This window comes from Phoxinus phoxinus, assembly GCF_949152265.1.
Source record: "Phoxinus phoxinus genome assembly, chromosome: 8".
Taxonomy (NCBI): Eukaryota; Metazoa; Chordata; class Actinopteri; order Cypriniformes; family Leuciscidae; genus Phoxinus; species Phoxinus phoxinus.
This window is the reverse complement of record NC_136883.1, coordinates 31,616,979-31,642,263: the sequence shown is the minus strand read 5'-3', so window position 1 is coordinate 31,642,263 and position 25,285 is coordinate 31,616,979. Positions and strand designations below refer to the sequence as shown.

The 25,285-nt window shown below is 36.2% G+C and overlaps 2 protein-coding genes across 4 annotated transcripts in view; one reads left to right on the top strand and one right to left on the bottom strand.

Moving 5' to 3' along the window:
• Nucleotides 1-15,903, bottom strand: part of ranbp10 (RAN binding protein 10) — a 29,319-nt gene extending 13,416 nt beyond the window's left edge. For both annotated transcript variants that reach the window (XM_079621433.1, XM_079621432.1), the window contains exons 1-3: nucleotides 15,653-15,903; nucleotides 6,320-6,431; nucleotides 4,868-4,920 (exon numbers count right to left, since the gene is read on the bottom strand). In XM_079621433.1, coding sequence (XP_079477559.1) covers nucleotides 4,868-4,920; nucleotides 6,320-6,431; nucleotides 15,653-15,851 — 364 coding nt within the window. In that variant the 5' untranslated portion in view covers nucleotides 15,852-15,903. The remainder of the gene's footprint in view (nucleotides 1-4,867; nucleotides 4,921-6,319; nucleotides 6,432-15,652) is intronic.
• Nucleotides 15,904-17,610: 1,707 nt separating this feature from the next.
• tsnaxip1 (translin-associated factor X interacting protein 1) lies at nucleotides 17,611-25,278 on the top strand. Of its 2 annotated transcripts, none has more exons than XM_079621429.1 (17): nucleotides 17,611-17,767; nucleotides 18,248-18,302; nucleotides 19,116-19,210; nucleotides 19,367-19,472; nucleotides 20,075-20,168; nucleotides 20,456-20,652; nucleotides 21,422-21,557; nucleotides 21,985-22,154; nucleotides 22,539-22,610; nucleotides 22,711-22,828; nucleotides 22,937-23,052; nucleotides 23,179-23,307; nucleotides 23,402-23,560; nucleotides 23,734-23,843; nucleotides 23,929-24,052; nucleotides 24,734-24,840; nucleotides 24,965-25,278. In XM_079621429.1, the coding sequence occupies exons 1-17, from the start codon at nucleotides 17,721-17,723 to the stop codon at nucleotides 25,158-25,160; spliced, it is 2,031 nt and encodes a 676-aa protein (XP_079477555.1). In that variant the 5' UTR covers nucleotides 17,611-17,720; the 3' UTR covers nucleotides 25,161-25,278. The 2 variants fall into 2 exon arrangements, with proteins under 2 accessions (XP_079477555.1, XP_079477556.1); XM_079621430.1 differs by having other exon boundaries at nucleotides 17,612-17,767; nucleotides 18,251-18,302.
• Nucleotides 25,279-25,285: the final 7 nt, after the last annotated feature.

The following is a 25,285-nucleotide window of genomic DNA, read 5'->3' as shown; positions in this document are numbered from 1 at the left end:
GGATTAAAAAAAACTGCATTTCCTGTTTCGATGTTTGGTGGGAATCTGCAGAATCCTGTAAAGTAGATTTGAACATGCTAAAATCAATTTTATCGGATGATAAAAAGCGTTATCAGACCAAAATATGTAATATTCAGAGATGCATGGTATATGTAGAAATTTCCCAATTGTGTTGCACATATGTAAAAATATTCTGAGTTATGGGGGCACAGATTTATGTTTTTGAGTTTTTGAGCACGTTAAGAGACCCAAAAGTGCCCGAATAGTCGTAAGAAAAAAAATAATAATAATAATAATCCGAAGGAAAACAATACGGCCTTCGCCTTTTCAAGGCTTGGGCCCTAATTATCAACAATGCTATTGTGGAAAATAAAATAGGAATTAATATGACAACGTGTACAAACAGTTAAGAAATGCTCAAAGTCGTAAACTTTCTTTTTATTTGAACGTATCTGCCGTCAGACAGTCTGAACGGGGCTTGAGGTGTCGATGACAAAGCATTGTGTCTTGCTTTGGACTTGACTGACAGACTGGCATTTTGACACTGCTTGTTTGCTAACCACCATTTACTTATTTTTTTTCTTTGTTGTAATTATTCCTCTCACTGTAAAACAAAACATATTTGTGTTACATAAGTGAATAACCATCAATGCCCGTTTTCTCATGTATAATACACTGTTGAAATGTGGTGTGGCACAACAAGCTCAAATTTAATTGGACAATGTGAAGTGGAGTGGTAATATCCCAGTCTTTTTCATAAATCGGTTGTAAACTACATAGACACAGTCAGTTTAACAAAGGTGACATAGAAAGGTGAAATAGAAAAAAGACAAGTATTAATCTTTACAGCCCGAATGGACAAATATTTGCGTTTGTGGAGCGATCTGGATCTGTGGTTTTGCATTAATGATAGTGTTCAATTAACTCTTATTTACGTATTCCATATTGAATATGAAACTATTATGTTGGTTAAATTAAGTCTAAGTGCCATCTACAGGCCTATTATGTGAAATGTAGGCTGTTAGGTGGCCTCATTTATATATATGTATATATATATATATATACAGGCAGATGCTCCTTTACATTTGAGCCTCTGCCTCTGATGCACTTATTGCTTCCCGCCCGATGATGTTATCTTCCCAGCTGTTCTAAAAAACTGGATATAACAACAAATTTGTCCTTTAAAGGCTTCGTCCAACCTGAAGCTCGTTCGAGGGGCAGCTGGACAAGCCTGTGTGTAAATTTAACAAGACCATTTGAACAATTCAGTAAGCCTCGGCTCGCACTGCCTCAAACCACCAAGAGGAGGAGTCCGTCTACCTCACTGACTGGGCTGAACTGACTCAAAACTTGCATGCGTGTTGGCAGACCATTATGATTAGTACATGATAAAAATGGTGTTGCATAAGCAATTGTATTTATAGTCACTACGTGAAATGGAGTAAACAAGTGCATTCTGTGAATGACAGACAGATGCAAAAAGAATGAAAAAAATGAAGTAAGGCAGTGGCTTGTTGTGTGGTATTAGATTAATCTGCAGAGCAATGCAGGCTGGGATATTACTCCTAAAGCAGAGCTCAGTGTTCCCTTCATGCTAATGAAATGGGCAGAACTCCAGTATGGGATCAGAGACACGGAGGTCAGCGGGGCTTGTAAAACCATTACGCTCAGACTGCACACATACCCACACACGCAAACATACAATGAATGCACCATACATTCTCATAGGAAACCACACATGACTTCAATTGATTCAAGTGTTTTGAAATCATGGGATGTTTAGTTATTTGCAAAAACCAAGTGAACTAAAGATAGAGAAAAAATATATACAAATATTAGATATATTAGAAGTGAGCATAAAAGATATTATAAGATATTATTTAGACATTTGATCACATTTAAACATGCGTATAAATTTGTTTGTGTCATGTATATGAATATATATTATAAAAAGCACCTACAACTAGAGAAATAATATCCTGCTGTTGGTTGTAGAATCCAAACTAACTAGAAAATACATTGGCCACCCTACATGCGTTTGTCTATATTTCCACTATATTCCAAAGCGCTCTGACAAAGAGTGGTTTAAGCAGAGAGCACAGAGGTCAATGAACACACAATTTGTAGTCAGCACGCACATGCCGAATTGCCTAGATTGCTCCAAAGCATTTCAAAAGGCATCAGGCACAGTGGAGAAGCTAACAAGCAATTGACAAAGTCACTTGATTGGTCAGAGGGCTCACAGGAGGGTGACATTAACCCAACTGTGCCCAAAACACAGGCCTTTTTTCTTACACAATATACACCATTGTTCAAAAGGTTTGATCTTTCTATTTATAAAAGAATTTTGAATAAATGTATTATGGTTTCCACAGAAAACATTAAGCAGCACAACCGTTTTTTAACTTTGACAATAAGGCCAAATCAGCATATTAAAAGAATTTCTGAAGGATGTGTGGACCATGTGACACTGTTTATAAAATTCCCCAAAATTCAGCTCTTCCATCATAGGAATTTATTATATTATAAAATATATTTAAATATAAAAACTTATTTTGAACTGTAATAATATTTCACAGTATTGCTGTCTTTACTGTATTTTTGGACAAATAAATGCAGCCTTGTTGAGCATAAGAGAACATTTGACAAAATCTTACCGACCCCAAACTTTTGAACAGTAGTGTTCATTTACTTTTTCAACTTTCATCAAGCATGTAGGATAAGCATTGAAGTATTGCTTCATATATCAAAGAGCTAGCTAATATGTACTGTTATGTTTCTACAGCACGGTGTGCTTCACACTCCTAAATGTATTGCTAAATTCATTATTGTATCTACATATTATATCTTCATTAGTGTCAGCTTAACTGAAGCTAAAACTTATTTACTCCACCTGATCAATTAGGATTTAATTTAGCAACAAATTTTGATTTAATTTTAATCAGTCTTACAACTAATTACATTTCAATTTAGTCAGTTTAACTTGACGTTATCAAATCATATGATCATACAAAATGATAGGATAAAGCAGCCAACATATTTTTCAAATATTGTGTAGAGGAGTATGTTCCGCATACTATAGTATTCAGTCACATTTCCTTTTTAACATTCTGCATTAATAATGTGTGCATGTTTCATTTGTATTTTTTCATCAAACTGGATTTTGTTTGGTTATGGTGTCTTTCTTCACTGCAGTTAGTCATTTAAAACTAGTCCAGTAGCAGCTTGAAGTCCTCTGCTGTGTGAATGGATGCTCTGTCAGAATGAAAAGATTTTCTCTGATTAATTTTAGCTTTTAGCTATGAATAATTATGACAAGGCTTTGTGATCTCAGAACATTCTGTATGCCAGGTAAAATCCATTGAGGAAAACCAATAATGAGATCTAGGTCTCCTCTCCTTCCTCTCCTTCCCTTTGAGGACTCATGAGGGAAAAAAAAACATATTACAAAGTTATTTCCTGAGATTGAGGAGCACAGAAAGAAAAAACATGGATTCTCTGCATTTGCAAGGTCATTCTCACAGCTAGTGTTTTTCAGGGCATGCTGAGGCATGTCCATGGTCTGAATTACAGTCTCACTGACTAAAAGATATTTTAAAAAATACAACAACAAAAAAAAAGACAAATGATCTTACTCAAAAAGTGAATCGTAACGTCAGCACTGGACTTTTCAGATTTATCAGTGCAAAGAAAAATAAATATGTTCATAATCTTTATCAAAATTGAATAACTTGTCTTTTAAACTTCAAAGCTCTTCCTCATAAACAACTTTACTTTTTGGCTCAACAAATCCCTCCCATCCAATTGCATGGTCCCATTCCGGTATGTAACACCCACTTCACACAATCCAACCATTTTCAATGGATGAAATCAAGTCCCTCCCAAGTCCCTTTCTCTCTCCAATATTCTGCCAGAATTAAAATAGGTTATGAACTATTTATTTTTTATTTTAATATATGTATATCTACATAAAGAAATTTTTTAACTACAAAAGTTGACTGTTTTTTAAAGCTACAAAAATGGACTGACTCTCCCATTCTTCAGTTACCTACAGTTCACCATGACCCATGGTCAGGGCAGGGCGGTATGACAAAGTGCACGCACAGAAAGCTGCCTCTCTCAGAACGCAATCGTAAATTTGGGAAGTGCTCAGTGTTAAAATGTGTTATTAAGCACAATAAGCAGTGAAAAAGAACTGACTGACGCACAGCGTAATCGCATGCAATCGAGAATTCAGTTCTCCTTCAAGGCTTATTGCGCTTGAAAGGTCGAACACAAACGCAATTATGTCAAAATTTCCCATCTTGAGGAGTATTCATGTAAACACAGCCAGTTAGGTCTCAAGTGAAAGTAAACAGTTGGGTGTAAACCGGATGTGTATCAGTATAAAGATCCGTGTGTTTGGTCTTAAAGTGACAGCAGCCTAATATACCTACAGTACCTGCTGCTCATTAATGTGAATCAAAATAAAAGAGAAAATAATTTACTCTTCTTGACTGAATAACTTTTTTTTGGCTTCAATAAGAATACACTTAAATTGAATTCATAAAGTGAAATATTTTATTTTTACATTCTATTATAAAATATCTGCACTAATTCTAACTACATGTTAAATAAACCTATTGTACCTGAAAAACGTAATTTTTTAAATTCATATTTTTGCTATATTGTATTTGTCCGATTGTTTGTAATTTGCTTATTTGTTCTTATTTTTAATAACAGAAATTCGATACAATAATACAAAATAACCATATCGTGAAATATATCTTTATCGTGAAATAAAATCTCATAACGTGACAATGAGATACCCATGGTGAGCACATCCTCCCTTTAGTGTACATACAAGCACAAACACTCACAAACTCACCAGGCAGTCTGTTCATGTTTACCCCCTGGGCAGACAGTCCAATTCCCATGTACCTGGAAACACCAATGAGAGAGGACAAATGTTAGCTTTACTAAAAAATAAGGACACGGTCACTGATAATCTCTGAAACTGTATTCAAACCATATATTATGCTCCTGATAAAGTTACTATTCAATTGGGTTTAGTGACAGTTCATTTTAAAGGTCTAGAATTAAACAAAAAAGGTCAGAATGATTTGGCCTGCATAAATAAACAAGATACAAGAAAATATAATTGGCATTTATACATTTGGTAGATGCATTTATATAAAGCGACTAACATTGCATAGAAGGAAAAGAATTGACAGAGTAAAGATATGGTTACATTAGTAACATTTTGGAAAAAAGGTCCATTGTCTATTGTCAATAGTGTAGCATGTATAAAGCACATCTCTAACAGAAGTCACTTTCAAAACAAAAAGCTTTCTGTTGGTCAACGTGGTGAACACATGACCAACCTGAACCTGTTGTAAAATGGCTGGATTTCGCTTATGAAATTTGCTGAATAACAGTAGATGTGACCATACTTTCAAAATAAAATACAAGAAGAATCAAGCATTTAAATAATATTGAATAATAAAATAATATTGTAAATAATATAATAAAATGAATGGTGATTAGACTGAAGAGCCCCTTCCCACAAGTGCTTTGTGGTATGTATTAAAAAGTGCTAAGTGAGTTTGGGAGAGAGTTCCACTGGATGACTCAACACTTTTTAGTCACAACCTGTAAGTTGCAGTTAGATGACCTAGTAGAACAGGAGCAATCCTGCTGGAATATATTTAGTAATCACATTGCAAAGTGGTCACAGGAAAGGGTGGGACTCTTTTCCATTTATTTTTGGACAATGATATCCTCAAACCGAAGGCATGACAAACACCAACTACTGACTCAAGCATGACACATGGTTTCAGAGCAATTATCGTTCTGAGACTGTGAAAACACCTTTTCATTCATTTCAGAATATCCTAGTAATTGGTTCATAATTTTGCTTTAATGAGCAACCATAAGTTTGAGTAAAACCTGATGATCATGTTCTTCATAATGATTTGAGAATGATCTAAAGTGGATCTTGGACTTCAGTGGAAGAAAAGAACAACTAAACATCTGTACAAAAAGTCACATGATCAGTGCCACAAATTCACGAGGCGATCTAGAAATAGTGCTGCTGAATATTAAATATTACTTATTAATTTTACCGTATATGTAAGGTAATATTGTCTTTGTTAAAAAAATTTCAGAGTCCTAAAATTTTCAATCTGCTCTCAAACTTTTGAACCCCACTATATGTAAAACAGATCTGATACCTCTTTTCTTCAAATGCTTCCCGTGATGCATCTTTCCAAATTATAAACAAATCATGTATCTTGTAACACTATATAAATGCCTTCAACCAGAAGCTATTAGCACTTACCCATCTCTTCCTTTGCTTACGATCTTCACCTCAAAGTAGTAGATGCCACAAGCAGCGGGGATGGGATGGGTGGCCCGAACAGAGGCTGCATCCTTGTGGTTTTTTCCGTGGCCTAAAGCAAGACGGAAACATTGAGGGAAATGAGTCACTGACCAAACACACCCTCTGATATAGAAGACTGTCCACATAAATAACAACAAAGTTCAAAAAACTTTTTAAGAGGACAAGGGTTTTCAGCTAGAGATAGGTCACGATGGTTGACGACACAACACTCTCCAGTTGTTTTCAAATGCATGAATAATCTTATGCCAACAGCCCATAAGAAGCACATCCAATAGGGCACAGGTGAATCCAAAACGAAATACAGTGCTTCATTCCAGCTGTCATTTTCGCAGCTCTCCAGACAATCACTGTATGACATTCTTTCTTCTGTGGAACATTAAAATAACTTATTTTGAGAATTGTCTCAGCGAAAGTCATTGGTCACCAAAACTGTTTGGTTACTAACATGAATAAAATATCTTCTTTTGTGGTTTAAAGAAGGAAAATCAAACACATTTTCATAGTGGGTCCAATGTAGGCACAATAGCCAATGTGCTTAAGGTATTTAAATAAACCATTGTATAACAATGTGTTTGTTCATGGGTTCCAATCGACCTATCTGAATTAGATACTGGTGCTAATTCATATAGGGCCGCCCGACATGGAACCTAGCCCAGGTATGGGGCAAATTTAGATAGGGCAGACATGCCACCCTTGGGCCCATACTCAATCCCATATTGTGCGTACATTGGCCCCACCATGAAATGTTGGCTGGGGAATGACACGAGGGTGAGAAAATAATGACAGAATGGTTTGGGTGAACTAATTATTTTCGAATTTTAAAATACTCTCCTATCCCAATTTGATGTGCAGAAGAGACATCTATAATTAAGCTGAGGTTGTATTCCCAAAGAGTGCAAACAGTGTGGCAATAAAACATTGCTGTTTGTTTGAATGGTCCAACATGTCATCTTTTGGCTCAACCAATGGCACGAGTTTGAGAGCACATTCCCCGCCTACAGTTTGTTTGTAGATGGAGTGTTTAGAAGTCGATGTTTAGAAAAAAATTTGTTTCTCTCTTTTGGTGCTGTTGGTGGTCCAGAAACTAAACAATGCACCTTTAAAAATAACTAGAAATGATAAAGTCAACATGAAAAAAGTACCCAGTTTACTTTAAGAGACTTTATGTAATTAATCAGTGATAAAAGGGAATGTTTTTGATCTTTTGTCAAAATGTAACAACTTGACCCACTGAAACGACTTTCCTCTTCTACTTTGAGCTCCTCCCCTTGAACTGCAAACTGCATTGGTCCATTCAGATTGGGTAAGCCCATTTTTATAAGACCAAGTTATTTCTGATGCATAGCCTAAATCAACTCTCATCCCGTCTCACTCAAAAGGTCAACTTGTTGGTTTATGAATTCAATTATGAATGGCGTTTCATGTAGTCTTTTAAGTTAACATCTAATAAACTCTGACTTCAACATTTCAGCTCGTTTCAATTGTGAGAAGTGAGTGTCATTGCCGTCTAAGCCTCCATGTACCATAGCAATGTGCTCCAATCTCCTAATCCATTTTCCTGCAGGTTGCTAACACCTGCCAGCATTAATAGACACAGTATTAGATTCTGCAGGGCCAGGCTTGCCTCCAGAGCCAATCATTTACTCAAACCTCACTGCACTTCAAGAGTCTCATGTTTAACTTCTCCGTGTGAACGTATATGGACGTATCTTTGTGTTTATGTGTCTCAGACCTGTAACTTAACCCACATCTGCAGTTTGATTCCAGAACACCATGTCTTGGTGCTACTGTATGTGGTGGTTTGAAGCACAAGTGTGTTAAAAAAATGATGTACTAAGTATTTATTTATGCTTCATCATCTGATTACTGTAATAATATTAATCACTTTTATTTTTAGCATCCCAAGTTCTGCTATCAAGCCACAATAGGTTTGTTTGCCAAACCCAGACAAGCATTCATAATGAAGAACACACAAAATCTATTTTTATTCGTGGCTCACACAACCAGAGTAAAGGCAGACGACCCTGTATGTGCAAATCCCTGACTCTCTCTTTCAACACACACACACACTACAAATGCACATACGTGTGCACGCTCCTGCCCGCCCCCTGCTCACACGCTCAATCTATTTATACATCATGCCATGACCACACCATTCTGGGAGCACAGAACAGCGAGAGGACCTTGGGTGATTCTCTCCTTCTTTAGCTGCTTGTCTGTCTGTCCCTCCCTCCATTTCTCTGCCAAACATGTTTAATGCACAAAACACAAACAGCTTTCATACAGAGTCCTCCTCTGCAGTGCATAATCGTAGGTCTTGTGCATCTTAAATCGCTGCTCTAAATCCAGTGTAGGACATATAATTTTGTATTGTATGTTCTGCATCTGCGCCAGCTGCTTTATACATGCCTCACTTTTCTCTTATTTTTGTAATGGGGATGAGCCAATAATTTGTTAACACCTTTAGGACACATAACCAACTCATTTCCAGTCTTGACACAAGGGTGTTTCCCACAAAAACTGTGAAACATGCAAGATCTTACACTTATTCTACTTAATAACACAATGACATGCATGTCCTATAAAATATCCCAGAAATCGAGTAAGAGAGAAGCCCTGTTTCCACTTGGTATAAGATGCATTTTCGATGATAACAAGTGGCCAGCCAAGACGCATTACCATTTACACCTGTATTTTCATGCGTTTCAGATGCGTCTCCTGTGACCACTTGCGTTCAGATTTCCTCAACACCCTCCCCTCTTATTTCACCACACTCTACATAACTGTCACTTTCGCCGCATGAATACTGTTGAATGAATCAGGCTTACGAGTGAATATGAATACAATGCAATATAATATAATATTAATGCATCGTCCTGTATTCATTGGTGGTGTTGGGGGTGGGGGGGGGGGTACCATCTCCCAGAAATTCGTTTTTGCAGGGTGGGATGTCTGCAATTATGTTGAAAAAAACAACAACAACAACATATTTTAAGTACAGTATGCACAATTGTAGTATTTGTTGAATCGAATTCAATTCATGCCAATTTAACAGAACATTTCATTACTGAATGCATTACATGAATGGCCCTGTTTACACCTGGTATATTGGTGGATCGTAACAGATATTTACGGATATCCTCCATATGGGAGGATAAATGTATGGGCTTTTTCAGATCGTTCAATCTAATGGACGGAATAAGCTCATGCAATTTACATATGAACGCGACCGGAGAGACGACAGAAAAATATATGGAGAGTAGCAGTTTTCGTTTGTGTTCCGATAGACGCAAGATCATGCTGAACGCTGTGAATGTGTGTTAGAAATCAGGAATGGTGAGAAAATATTGCGCTCTGTACGTTTTTCGTCTTCAAGTTCAAGCCAAACTTGGATCTTCAGCTAACAAAGTTTAAATCCCATTTGGCGGAGAGTAGGCAGTCTTTTGTGGCTGTTCGAACGCATTCGACCACATTAACGTTTACACTACAAAAGCAATCCGGTCAAATCTGTGATCCGATCGACCAAAATGCATACTAATACCAGGTGTAAACATGACATTCTTACTTTACAGTAATTATAATTTGAGGGATTAGTGCTTAAAGTCTACCCTGGAAATCCAGAGTTCTCGCGAGAGCACAAGTTGAATTTGCTCCGCGAGTTACTCTGGTGTCGAGTAATGATGCTAATTAAATATGCCCTTGTATCTGAGCTGTACCAATTACATCGGGTTATCTGATATAGCCGGGCCAGAGGCGAGGTAAACTGATGACGACAGCGCTGTGACGTCGAAGTCATTAGTAATCATTGTAAGATGACTAGGGATGGACACCAGTTGTTTGAAGCGGCTTTGGCCGCTACAATGAATGAGTTAGACGGCACTCGAATCGTTCCTTTGCAAGAATAACGTTTTTGCTGTTTCACCGACCGGACACGGCAAGAGTCTAATCTCCGCTGGTAGCTAAGCGTATGCGGCTTAGACTGTGTACTGTTGTGATTGGTTGTAGTGTTATCCAATTGCGTGCAGTGAGATTTTCAGAAGCATGCTTGGTGCCGCCCCTCGAGCTGGCCGATTTTCATTAGTCGACGCCAGACCATTAATCTTTCAGATTTAGGTCTGGATTTCCAGGCTACTTAAAGTCAGCATGAAATGGAAATCTAAATTATCAGCTTGTAATTTTTAACCAAAATATCATAACTAGATATTCTGGCAAGACAGACTTCTCTCTGGTGACATACGCTGAAATTCTCCAAACATTTTGTCCCATAAACTCACCCCTTCTTACAATCAACTGCAAGTTCCCACCCTACATTTTTTATTTTTTTTCCACAAAATCAGTTTATTCAAATGTGCGTCACAAATATGGAAGAAAAGATCTCTCGCTTTCATCGAAACTTTAAATTGTCATGAAAATAATGTCACAATGCATCCGGCTAATTCTAGTCTTGCACTGCAGCTGACCAAGGACCGCCCAAGAGGACGTCTGACTGACATGTAAAGCAACCAATCACAGTTCGTTTTGTTCCGGGTCATGTTTAGGGGCATGAAAATGTCGATGTCCCTATACGATAACAGACCAACACGTATCAAATTAATTATTCATTTAAGAACGCTGTGCAAGTTTACTGCAACAATGGCGCCGCAAACTTTACACACTTTTGAAAATCCAGTGTTTAGTTGACCCTGAGAAGCGCTCATTGTCATAGTTGTAAACACAACAGCTTCTTCCATGAGGGGGTTTGGCATCACAACGGCTTTGTTTCCAGGGAGACCGTTAATGAACGCAAGACACATGTCTCCAGGAAATCCTGTACAAACCAACTAATCAGATGATGACTACGAAACTCTCAAAGTATTTCTCGTTTTGTGTGTCTAACACATCAGGCATTCAGCCAGCAGTCCGTGGCCGTTTAATTTCCTTTACTTGAAACTCACAATGGGAGGAAACATAATATTTTTTAATATTAATAATATTTTTTTGATATGGAGTTAAGTATGACTAAGAAAAAAAGATGAAAATGAATGGTTGGTTGAATTACATACACTCACTCTTATAAAAAAAAAAATCAATCAGCATCACAGATCTACACTGCTATCTGGTAAAGCTCCTTTTTTATAGCGTCTCTCTGACGAAACATCTAAGGGAAATGTGGGAGCTGTACAAGGCTACAGCTGGCATCCATAATAACATCAGCTAAGCAGGCAAAAAAACCTACAATATGAGAGAACAAAGACACAGGGAGAGAAGATTGGGAGTGTTGTGCTAGTGTTAGCAAACAGGGTTTCACAGCTTCACAGAGACACTAGGGGGAAACGAACACAATCTGATGATGTCACCGCACCGACTAAACATGCATGATTGGCTCCTCAGACAGGCAAAACCCCTCTATAGGCAAACATTACAATGAGCTTAAAGGAAACAGAGTCCAACAGCATGCACACAGGAAATGGATAGCAGTCCACCGAACCACACGGAAACAATCTAGTTATATTTTTATCTATTCATCTTGCCTTCATCTTTTCACAGGAGGTGGTGTAAAAACAGTGCACTGCAAGATCTGCATCTGCATGGGGTAATGGGGGCTCATGTCTTTGTCAGTGTGACGATGTGTAAAATGAGGTCCACATTGCGAAAAAATATAGAGAATGTGCCTCTCATGTCTTTTCCACTCATTTCATCATGCACAGACTGATTTTTTTTTTATTTTTACACGCATGCTAAATAAAGATGAAGAGCCACATCATTTTATATCATATAAAAGCACAATATTGCATAGATTTTCATCAAAATATTTGACAGTACATATCTATTGTCTTTACTTGATGAGAACATGATTCAAAGATATTACCTAAAATTCAGTCTACAGAAAAAGAATCTGGTACACCAAAATAGTGCTGAAGGTTATTAGACTGCAGGTTAAATTATCTATTAAGTGGAGCTGGTTTAAAAATATTTCTACAATATGTATATAATGGCTCTTTAAAAAAACAGATTATATTAACAAGCCGTTGTTTTATCCTAATCTAATCACAGCAATCCTGCTTTGAGGATAAACCGACCAAACAGTCAGGCTGACAGAACAAACAAAAAAACACAGAGATCCTTAACAAAAAGGATGGAAATCAATATCAGTGTATCAATATCATATGACTCTTAAAAACCAAATACTCGGCAAACATCAGCCACCATATGAAGTGGTAAACATACCCATAGTCTGAAAGAGGATAGTGGCCAATGAGGTACAAATTTCCACAGACACAAAGCAGTGTACATTACCAAAATAATGCAGTGTTGTTCATTGCTGGGTCAAAGAGGGATGAACTAAACTTTCAGGATAAAATTCCCACTGGGCCTGGGCCTTGACACAAACGTACTGTCTGTTTGACAGCTGCCAAATGAAACACACATCATGTAAGAAAATGAACAGCTATAGTCTACACAAAAGTGACCTTCAAGTGGTAAAGTATTGGACACAGGTCCACAGACACACAACATTATAATCAGAATTAGGAGCATTATAACAGCATTTGTGCCTAAACTAAAAATAACCAGGGTACATGTTGGTAACATTTCCGTAATCTGTCAGACAACTGACAACACAATACAGCCTTTTTACAAACCTAATAACTCACATAGATGCTACAACAAAAGAGCTCATTGTTATTAAGACATAGAATATCACTGTTTTAAACTGATTTTTAAATGTCAATTTAAATGACAAGTCAAGGTAGCTACTTTATTGTGAATTAAAAATCATACTAGCAAGTTTACACTAGCAAAAGTATTTGTAATGCACAATTGTGTGTTTACTAAATGATTGTGTCTATTTAATTAGCATTAGGACGAAATGTATACTAGCAACTATATTGTTACAACTAAACTAACTAAAGAATAAGTAATAATAGTAAGTACATAATAACAAACTGTTACTAGTAAACTGTACACCAGCAACAATTACAGTACATACAGCTCAATGGCATGCAGTGGAGTTCTCAAATGAGGAGGCAAGGAAAAAAACAAACAAATACAATTCTATTGTTTTTATTAACTATACGATATGATTAATGTTATTTTTATTAAAACCTATTTTTACATTTATTCTAAAATAATAACTAACTGCAGTAACAATTTAAACTATATATTTTATTAGTGAACTGATGTTCCGCTGTTCTTTTTAATAGTCAACTTATTTTTTATCAGTCATCAAGGTTGGTAAACACTGTCAGACATGATTTTAACCTTTAATTTCACAAGCTGATTGCTCAATAAAAAAAACACATTTATCATGTTTTCAGGCCATTTCAAGTTTGATTTTGTCATGATATAAAGTGATATCTAAGTGGGCGAGTTATTTACTTACTTTTTAATTAGTCTCCCCATTAACGGCATCATTTTGTTAATTCAGATCGATTTGTGAACGCGCACGAAAACAAGAGGCAGGATTTATCGCACGAAGCAATCATATCCAACCATGACCAATAATATCTAATGATAGCGCGAATGCGCGATGGAGGCATTGCCTCCTCTCACGATACTTTCCCCTGTTCATTCTCAATTACCCCACACAAAACCCACTGTATGCTTTCGGGGGTCTGTTAAAAGTCAATGGGCTCAGAGGAGGCATTTCCTCCCGCTGTAACTTTGCCAGCCAGTTTAGCTGTTGAACACTGTTACTTTAGAAAAACTTGATTTATAAACTTTTTAATGTCACATTTAGTAAAATTTGTTACATTGTTTTATTTTTGTAATATGGGTTATTTTCTTATCCAATTTTTTGAGGACACACTGCATCTGACGACTAAAAGGCACTGTTGTTGTGCAAATGAGCGGGCCGGTGTAAGCGCCCCCCCTAAGTTAACAACTAATGATCTTTGCAACGGAAGTGAATCAATCAAAACTAACTTAAGCTGGACAATAACTTTATTCTAGAGCTGCTGTAAAGCCAAAACAATCTCTGTTACTTTAATTTCCTACTATTATCACTGTAAAGCTGCTTTGAAACAGTCCATATTGTAAAAAGCGCTATATAAATTAAGGTGACTTGACTTGATACATCTCCAGTTTGAAATGAATAGGGCTAGCTGATATGTAAACTACAGATTCCCATAGAATTCAATGGCAAAAATGTGCAATTTGTTAACAGCAACAATGCAAGTTACTTGGCACTATTGGGACAGTGACTAAAGGCAAAGTAGTACTAATAAATAACAAATTCTAGGGACTAACTGAATAGATACTAGTCACTACTGGAATGACGACTAGTTTAATATACCTCTAATGTCTAACTAGTTAAATTGGGAGCAGTTACTGTAGGATTATTCAGCAGTAATCAAATGATAAGTTCTACAAAAATAGATACTACTTGGCCTGAAAGAATATTTATAAAACAGCTAGCCAAAAACATTGAAAGCCTAAGATTGCCCTCTAAATAGACTGATAGTTCTCAAAATAGACTGCTTTATTATATATACTAGAAGCATGTAAACAGTTGGTAAACAAAAAAGTACATCTGCACTGGGTAAATTCACAGTCCCCCCTGAGGCGACTGGGTCATTCGAAAAGCCACAACAGTTTAAACAGCTAACGTTAGTGTTGTGGAATTCGAATTCATTATTATGGCGAATTCGAACGCTTCGTTAAGATTCGAATCAATTCGATATTGTTCTTCAATACAAATGCGCACATGTTCGTGCGTCAAATATATCAGATAAGCACAACAACAACAAAATAAAAAACATTTTCAGCTAACGTTATTTGCTTCGTTGTGAACGCGCCGCGCGTCCTTATATAAATCACCCGATAGCGGATAACAAATACACTTATGCAATGCAGAGTAAACTAAACAAGCATTTGCAATTCATTGCAATGGTGTAGCTGCTTAGCTGCCCTTATTGCCCTGCCGTGGCTAGCTAGCCCCAGCATCGACTAATTCACCGAAAGGGAGTTCAAACCATAAGCTTGGCAAACCAATAACACTTGATGTTGTTGACATGTCAATAGGTAAAAGGTAACTTAAGTGTCCAAAAAGCTAGACTCTCCAGTCGTGCTTATGCCCCAAGCTACTCTCGCTAGCCGAATTCTGACATGACGGTTTGCTAAATGTCAACCCATTTGGACATTCCTCTTTCCTACTATGCAACAAAGCAGAAGGGGACGGAAAAACACAGCTCAAACTAGATCGGGGAGATTGCATATACTCGAGTGCAGCGAACCAGACGGGATTGTCAAGGCCTATGGGTTGACAGTTCAGCATGTGTCACATCTGTATACCTTTGTAATGCACCCGCAGATTATTCTGTGAGAGCCCGATGTAGCTGTACTTATCCTTGGGGCTCCACGATCGGGGTAAGGGGGTCTCTTCCTCATTCACGGCCGGGTACAGCCGCTTCAAACGCTCGCTTAGCTCATGCTCTTGATAATTAAAAGCAGGATCTCCTGTTAGCAGGCTCCCCGCTCCAAGCTCTGCCATTTTTGCTTATGTTTTTGTATTCCTTCTAGTAATCCTACTCTGTTGTGCCAATCCGCTAAAAAGGAGACAGCGCTAGACTAAGGAGAAACACACACACAGCAGCGGGGAGAGAGAGATGTCCCCGGATAACAGCCGCTCGCTCGACAGTGACGTGTGGGTACTGTAGTCGAACACAAAGCCTGCGCAGTGCACGCGGCTGACATGAGGGAAGTGCCGTCAACTACATGACCCATACCTAATTCGACTGGGGCTGTAAAACGCAGGCTAGGATTTGTAGTTTTTATGTAAATGGCTACTTGATTTTTATGAAAGTAAACAATTTCGAAATTAAACAATCTCGAATCAGTGACTCGGTGGTTTGTCATTTATTCAAATGTGTGGTCACTGTGGTGATAAATTAATTCCACTAGACTCAGGAACTCTCAGCTATTTATGTAACAGACTTCATGTAATCCTTATCCCAAACTCTTGGTCTGTAAAGCAGTAATTTTACCGTATTGACTTGACTTTATTAATTTAAAGTGCACTGGTTGTTTTCTGTGTTAGGGTCCATAACATGACGTGCGTATTTTTGTGTCCAAGTACATTATTTTCTTTTAAAATAATTTTATAAATTCACGACATATATCACGTTATTCTTTAACACCAATTTAGTTTGAATGTCTTTTTAGTACATTTAAATAATACATATTAGTTTATGTTTTGTTATCTTAAAGTTACCCCCAAAATGTCAGGTGGTGAAACTGTCTGAACAAATGAACAGACTAAGAAAACTATTTAAAATGGTGTCTTAATAATACTACAAAGTTAAAAACTAAATACTATTGCATCATTTTAGGTTATAATCCTTTCATAAACAAGTTATATAAATATCAGTAGGCCTAGTTTTAAAGTTGTTGAGATAATTGAAAAACTTTTGTCCAGCAATTTGTATGTTCTCAAATGTCAGAGTGGCACAACTACAAACATGGCTCTTTTATTATGAATTGACAAGGTAATAACAGTAAACATGATAATGCATCATCCAGAGGAGCACAACTGATCCTTGTGGCAGAGTGAAAATGTTTGTAGATCTCTCTCAAATACTGGTAAAAACTGCTCATTTCAAGTATGGATAGGTTGGTACACTTTCCCTGTCAGGTGGTACAACTACAGTAGCTATATATCCATATGTGGTTGTACCGCCTGACATAAAAACAGTCAAACAATGAATTGAAACACTTTGAAATATTATTTAACAACTGAAACTCGTTTAAACATTGTTCATGACTCAAACATATGCATTACATTAGTTTTGAAAAGTTTTTTTTTCAAAATAATTATATATACGTTTTAAATAATAATTATTATTTTTTCATTGAAAATGCTAATTTTATGACATGTTCAGTAAAGTTTACAGTTAAAAGCAAGTTCGTTATATTCAAAAGCAAGGTCATTTCTAACCCTACGGTCACTGTTCAAGACATTTTGTTGAACAAGTTGAGTCTAAAAAACAGACGCTTGTCTAGAAAAACAAGACACTCGGTGGTGTAATCCAGTAGCCCTGGCGTTTACTGCCAAGAGGGGGAAAGACAATTGTTAAATCATAACAGAGCATTCTAACATTTAAAATATTTAACAAAAAACGTAAGTTATTTGAACATATTCACGGGAATTTAAAGCAACCCATGTGATGTTTAAGACGACAAGGCAAGTTGTTTTTCATAAAGGCATGCCGTGAACAGCTATATATGGAAGGTCCTTTCAAGGGTCCTTCGGTATCATGGCAACCAGCTGTCAAACAACAACAATGCCACGCCGCTGAAGTTTCAGTTGGATGTACGCTGATAAATCTGCTGTGGAATATTATAAAGCTATTTATTCGTCCAAATGTCACTGAAAGATCTACAGTTGCCACCGTTGTTACACTTTGGAAGGCAAGATATAAGGAGATTTTCGAATCGTTAATGTTGCTTAGTTCACTGAACTAGAAATGATTGCGCGAACAATCCAAAAAGACAGTAGTTTTTTGTTCCAAGTGGAACAAGACTGTTCCCAGTGGAAAACAGCTATTAAACCAGTAAATGGCCAAAAACGTGTTTGTACATCAATATATTTGTTTAAAATACATATATACGTTTGAAGGAAGTTGTATAACTTATGTTAATGATTACCATTTCACCACGTTATTCTCTATTTTTTAATCACCTTTTATTATTTTATGAAGTTCAGTTAATAACATTCAGCAGTGTGACAAATGTTCATATATTTAATATAATATCAAATTTTTTTGTTTACAAATCGTTTGGATGAATTATCTCCTGTCACTGCTTGACATATCAGTTGAAAATGTCTGTCTTCTGATCTAACTTATGTTATGTCTCACTTTCCGTGTAATTAACTTATGAAATTAATAGCAGAGGATCACAGAGGCACATTACTGGCAGGATGTCTAGAACAAAGTTTACAAAAGTAAGTTATAAACCTGCTGTTTTTTCTTTTCTTTTTTTAACTAACGTTAGTGCTGTCAAATCGATTAAATGTTGCATTGTGTAATATTTAGGAGGATATGTTGACAGAAATGCAATATTATATACATAGCTATGTTTTAAGTGGTGTATAAAGACCTTACTTAATTAACCGTATCTACATACACCGCGGGTCCCGGGTCGCCGACATGTTTCTACAGGAGGCCTAAACAGACAAACGCATATGCATAGTGAAGATAAAGTCACTATGTTGTTCTCCATGAAAAGAAGCTAGCTATTCGCAATAACATATCGGTTTACTGAATAATTAAGTAAACCTAAGTTCTTTATTTATCTTGGTAAAGAAACCTCATTGCTTAACTGGCTGCTCTCTGCTGTCTCAGATGACGATATATTTTCCTGTCGGCCACCGTAACTTCTGTTGGTTGCAATTCGCAACCTCACCACTAGATGCCGCGAAAAATTACACAGTGCACCTTTAATTGCGATTAATCACATCTAACAAGTTTATTTATTATATATTTAGGTTAGATGTGATTAATCGATTTGACAGCACAATTTTAATCACAAAAAACTATATTATTTGATAGTATTCCAGTCATGCACTGATAGCTAGCTGACTTACATATGGATCTGTACTGTTAACTGTTTACAGTAAATAAATAAAGTGTGACTTTGATTTAGGAACATATATCTGGCTTATTTGGTTTAACAGTCCTAAAAATAGATATTTATTTTATAATGTTTGACTCCACCATCACATGCCCAATAATGCTGGATCACTCTAATTTTCCAGACCAAAGCGGGGGAAACCTCCAGTGACCTTTCATCCTGGCCTGCTGACGCTGTCTATCAAATTGTCCAAAAGCCTAAAAAAAAAATACTTCATGGGTATAGTACAACACATATTCTCTCATTGTTTATTTTTTTTTAGAAATGTAGTAGTTGTAAAACTTTATAGAATAGTTTTAAATAAAGTGTTGGCCTTTTCCATGTCTATTCTGAATATGTCTTGTTCCTAATGTCTACATATATAATGTGCTGCAGATCTCTTGCCAAGCCTCGTTTCTTAGAGCAACTGGAGTGTCATCTCAAGAGAGAATTAGAAGCTTTAGACACACACAGCCCCAAAGTCCAAGAGCTCCGACTGCAGGTTTATATCCCACTTTGCATTAGTCTCTTGTGCTTTAGCACACAGTATGGTTTAAAAGTTTGGGGTTGGTAAGATTTTGATGTTTTTGAAAGAAAGAAAAAAAAACATATTCTTACCAAAGCTGCATTTGTTTGACAAAAACTGTAATATAGTGAAATATTGTAAAAAATAATAACTTTTCTATTTTAAAATGAAATTCATGATGGCAAAGCTGAATTTCCAGCATCATTACTCCAGTCTTCAGTGTCACATGATCCTCCAGAAATCATTCTAATATGCTGATTTGGTGCTCAAGAAAGATTATTATTGTGTTGTTATTATTACCGTATTAATGTTGAAAACAGGTATGCTGCTTAATTTTTGTGTGATCATTTTTTTTCTTTAGGAGTCTTTGATGAATAGCTTAATGATGAAAAACTCAAAAACAGAATTTGTTTGAAGTAGAATTTAAGTCTGAACCATCACCTCTGGTTAATGCATATATTTTCAGAATATATATACATGTATACATACATATATATGTATGTATGTTTATGTAGCATGCATAGTATAGAAGAAATAACTGTTTTTTCTTCTTTTGCTTTTCCCCCTGCATTATGAAGGTTTATCAGGAGGTCTTTGGCTTTTTAATTGAAGAATTTAAAACCTATAAGCCTATTTTGTCTGCCATCAAAAATGAGTATGACATCACATTAGGTATGTACAATCTTTTTATTATTTGTGGGAGGAAATCTTTGTGCAAGCAGGTTAAGACTATTTCTAGTATTGTATTAAACAAAAAGACGTAGTTACACAAAATGTGTAAAAGTGATCCTGATCACCCTCAGTACTATAATCTGCTGCAAAGGTAAAATTGAGGAAATCTAATTCATAAAATAAAGTAAATAAATAACATAAAATGAAATGCTGATGGGACTGAATGGGTCAGTAGTGATTAATGAGGAAGAAAATAGTTGAGATGAACTTGTTAATGTCTCTCACAGCGCATCTTCGTGAACAGATTAGGGATCTGCTACCACTGCGGGCAAAGCTAGTGCTTGTGTCGGAACAGTGTGAGAAGAGGATTCTGGATCTGAAAGTGCAGGAAAGAGATGAGATCCGAAATCTGAAGCAAGAGCGTCAGCAACTGCAGGACGTCGTTAAGAGTATGAGAAGACAACAGAGTGCTCTGCAGATTCAGGTGGAGCTGGAATGTTTTTACAATTTATTAGTTCTGGCCTTTTGTAGAAATCAACATTGGATTATTCAGACAAGCTTTGTAGCTCGCTCCGAATCTTTGTATTCTGCATGGTTAAATATAACAACATATCGGTTAATTACTAGCATGAACTTTCAATAGGCTACAAGAGAGGAAAGCTTATTTTATTTTTATTAATTATATCATCCCATGGTCTATTAGCAAACTAATCATATTATGTGGGTGTCTCTTAGCATATTATGTGTATCTTATTAACATTTGAACACAGTTTGAAATGAATTGAAATCTATTGGATGTTTACAGCAGATGCTTGTCAGGGCCAAACGGTGGGTCAGGGATTTACATTTTTAAGTGGTGCGAGTCATTCATACACAAATTTGGGAGAGAAGAGAAAGAAAGAGAAACGAGCCAGTGTTATTTTTTTGTAATTTGAATTAGGTTAAAAAAAAAAAAATTTGTTATGTGCTTTGTCATTTATATTAGTTTATTTAGTTTTTTTATATTTATATATTTCTAATTATCTTTTAACTTTAAGTAATTTTAGTACTTCAATTTAAACTTAAGTTAGTTTAAGTTTTTTAAGAGTACATTTATTTTTTAACAATTTTTTATTTTAGCTTTATTTTCAATGACCAAAAACAAGTTTTAGTTAACAATAACAACGCTGCTGCTTCCATGAAGCATATATGAAAAGATATGCAAATTGTTTAGATGATGAAACAAGCTCATGTGCATCTTATCTCTTCCACAGGTTGATCGTCTAAAAGAGGATCTGGCCTCCCAGTATCAGCTATACAGGGATGAACGTGATGCACGAAAGATGCTCATCACCACAATCAGCACAATGCGCTCTACTCAAGATACTGAACGTGATGATAATAATGAAGGTCATAATGAAGGTCTCACTAGTGATGATGATGATGATGATGGTGATGATGATGATCAGTAGTACAGTCTGAAAAAATAAATAAACATGGAAACAAAACAATTACTGCTAGAATTGAGTGTATTACTTTAAGAGAATAAGGAGCCAGTGGAGGAAGCATGGCAGAGTTGTGATGTAAGATGTTGAATATTAGCCAGGCTGCAGCTTTCTACAGAGGTTTGATTGGCAGGAGTGAGTTGCAGTAGTCATGATGAGAGCAGAATAGAGCTTGTACCAGTCTACTAGAACCAGAGTAGCTTCTATGGTAAGAAAATGTCTGACACGAGAGAGTGTTTTATTGGAATATCTTGTTTTTGGAAGGAGTGAATAGAGATTGAGGGTTGAGTTGTAAGGAGGAGTAGAGGTTTGACTTTGCTTGTTCCTCTCAGAGGTGGAATCTGAGGATCCTATGGTGGTGAAACTGGCTTTGCAGGTGTGTAGAGAGGATCTTACCAAAGCTCAGGTTGAGCTCAACCGCCTGGAAGCAGAATACAGTGATGTGGTCCCTCGACGGGACTGGGATAACCTGAATCGTATGCATGAGGAGACTCTAATAAAGGTATGGAGAATTATTTTTGTTTCAAATAAATGTTGTTTCTTTAACTTTCTATTCATCAAAGAATCCTGAAAAAAATAGAATGATTTCTGAAGGATCGTGTGACACTGAAGACTGGAGTAATGATGCTGAAAATTCAGCTTTGCCATCAAAGCAATAAATTACATTAAAAAATATATTAAAATAAAAAACTGTTGTTTTAAATTGTAATAATATTTTTACCGTATTACTGTTTTTACTGTATTTTGATCAAATAAGTGCACCTTTCGTGAGCAATCCCAAACTTGTTACATCCAAACGAATTACTCTTAAACATCAATTTTAGAGGTAGTGATACTAATAATAATTTGACAATAATATTTTATATGATTTCTTTCCTTGTTTCAGCTGGAAACCTTACAAACAGACTTTGACCAGATGAAGTCTGAATATGACACACTGCTTGAGATTCATCGCCAGGTAGTTATACAGCGAAACAGTCTTCAGAATGAGCTGGAAGGATTCAAAGAGGTCTATAATGATAAATAAATAATCATAAACTTATCTGATTACTTAACAGTCTTCTGATCTACAGTCAGCACCTGCTGTGTTACACTCTAATCAGTCGGTGCTGCAACATGGCTCTGATAACAAACACATTGTAACAACTCCCAGACCAAACTGGGAACAATGTTCAGGTATCAGTATATGACTTTTCCATAAGGATTTCACCAAGTTTCTCTTCTTTATATAGCACATATGTTGAGCATATGTTTTAGACATTGGTTATGTAATGTATTTTATAGACATACTCGGAGGAGTTGAACGATGTAAAGAGCTTTTTGAAGGTCAGTCCAGCCAAAAGAAGCTGGAGATCTTGCTGCAGGAGATGAATGGACAGAATGAGTTCTTTACTGGACTTGTAAGTGTTTCTATATATAAATAAAGCAGTTGTAGCATTAATGCTTTAAGTGTAAATACTCTGATTTACAATATGCTTGTTGTGACTAACTTTGGACCCAACTGGATATTCAAATTGTTTTGGCAGGGCACATCCAGTGACGTCCCCATTTATCTGCAATATGAGGGGACAATTAAGAATCTTAAACTCAAGAAAACAGATGTTATCAGAGTTATAAAAGATATCTGGAGGAACAAAACTACAGAGAATGAAAAGGTATGGCATACTAATATCCTGTCTTGATTTGTTTAAACATTCAATAGTTGAGTATGTGTAACTGTATTTCTCCCCACATTTTTCCTCAATGAAGAATGATCACTCCAGAGATCTGCAGGTGTTTCTTCACAGCTATCTTGTGGAACAATATAAGAATAAGTCCGGAGAGTGGGCTTACAGCTTGATGGAAAGCATCCAAAACAATCTTAAAGATGATTTCATCTGCCTTTTCAATGACATCTTGACTGGGAAGGTTTGTGCTTAATCTAAGTTACAACCATTTGCCATAATGAAAAAGTTCATTGAAAGCAGGTTTTTAAGCTGCTGTATTTAATAGGGGCCTCCAAAACTATCCAAAATTATATTGGGATAATTATATACTAACTGAAATATGCTATATAATAATTGAGTATCATTGTGTGGCAGGTTGATGAGAGTATCTACCATGGACAGACACAGCTTCTGTCTCACTTGCTCAAGGTTTTTATCCAAAGTGACATAACACAGTGCGGATCACTAACTGTCTTAGAAGTTAGGTGAGTGACGACTCATACTGTATGTCTTCAGGAGAAATATATATGATTGTCATGTGATTATTATAATATGTGTGCTGATTATCAGTGAGGCATTGAAGAAGGCTTTCCCCCTGAAGTCAGATCAGGACATAGAGGAGCTGCTGATGACGGCTCAGACAGAGCTAAGGAGTAATGGAGTGCGCATTTCTTATCAGACACTTTATACAGAGGTCAGTTTGGATTTTCTTTGGCTAAGAACAAGAAAATATGTACACTACCATTCCAAACTTTGAGGTTGGTAAGCCCTCTTATGCACACCAAGGCTGCATTTATATGTCCAAAAATAGAGCATAAACAGTAATATTTAAAAAAAATGTGACAATTTAAAATAACTGTTATTCTATTTTAATATTTATATAATTAATATTAATGTAATTTATTCCTGTGATGCAAAGCTGAATTTACAGCAGCTATTTCTCCAGTCTTCAGTGTCACATGATCCTTCAGAAATCATTGTAATATGCTGATTTTCTGCTCAAGTCACTTTTGATCAATTGAATGCAGTCGCTAAATAAATGTATTATTTCTTTTCATTAAAAAAAACGTACTGTGCCCAAACTTTTGAATGGTTCTGTATATGAAGACTTCAGATGCAAAAGTGCCATCTGAAATTTTCTTCTAAAATTAGCATTTTTATTAAGCTTGCATATTTAAGTTCAGTAATTTCACATTAATGACAATTAATAGATAATTTTCATTGCCATTAAAGTGAAATAACTGGACATAAACCATCAAGCTTAATAAAAATGATCATTCTAGAAGAAAAATTCAGATGGCACTTCATATGGAAGTCTTCATATTAATATGTTAGAACAACATCATGTTTTGTGTGCATGTTGTTTCCACTCCAGGACACAGATGGAAGACACAAAGAATTCCTGAGTCTAGTTAAAAAACAAGCTACCACTGAGAGACTCCAGTACATCAGCGAGCTGAGAGTGCAACTTGAAGGCAAAGGGTGAGAAATCATCCATCCACTGTTTACAAAATGAAATGCATTATTAGATATATCGGAGTAAAGCCACATCAAATGAATCCTGTATTGTCATAGTTGTGTCCTGTTTTGTATGTCATCAATGTAGGGAAGTGAACGCAGAGCATCTCAGGAATGCCTTCAAAACTATGGATCCTTCACTGGATTCTGAAACTCTGGACTGGTATCTCAGTGTAGCTTATAAGACAAAGGAGTGTGAATTACAAGCTCAAGCTTTGAACACGGAGGTTGTGCTACAGCGTCTCTCTGTGGCTAATGTAAAAAGGGCAGGGCCAGAGCGATGACCATAGTTATTATGTCAAACACATTTCCATGTTTTTTTTATAGCACACTACATATATAAACTAAGTACAGCACCAGGGGATAGAAATACCTCTGTGTTAATAGTTTGCATATTGTTATGTAATTA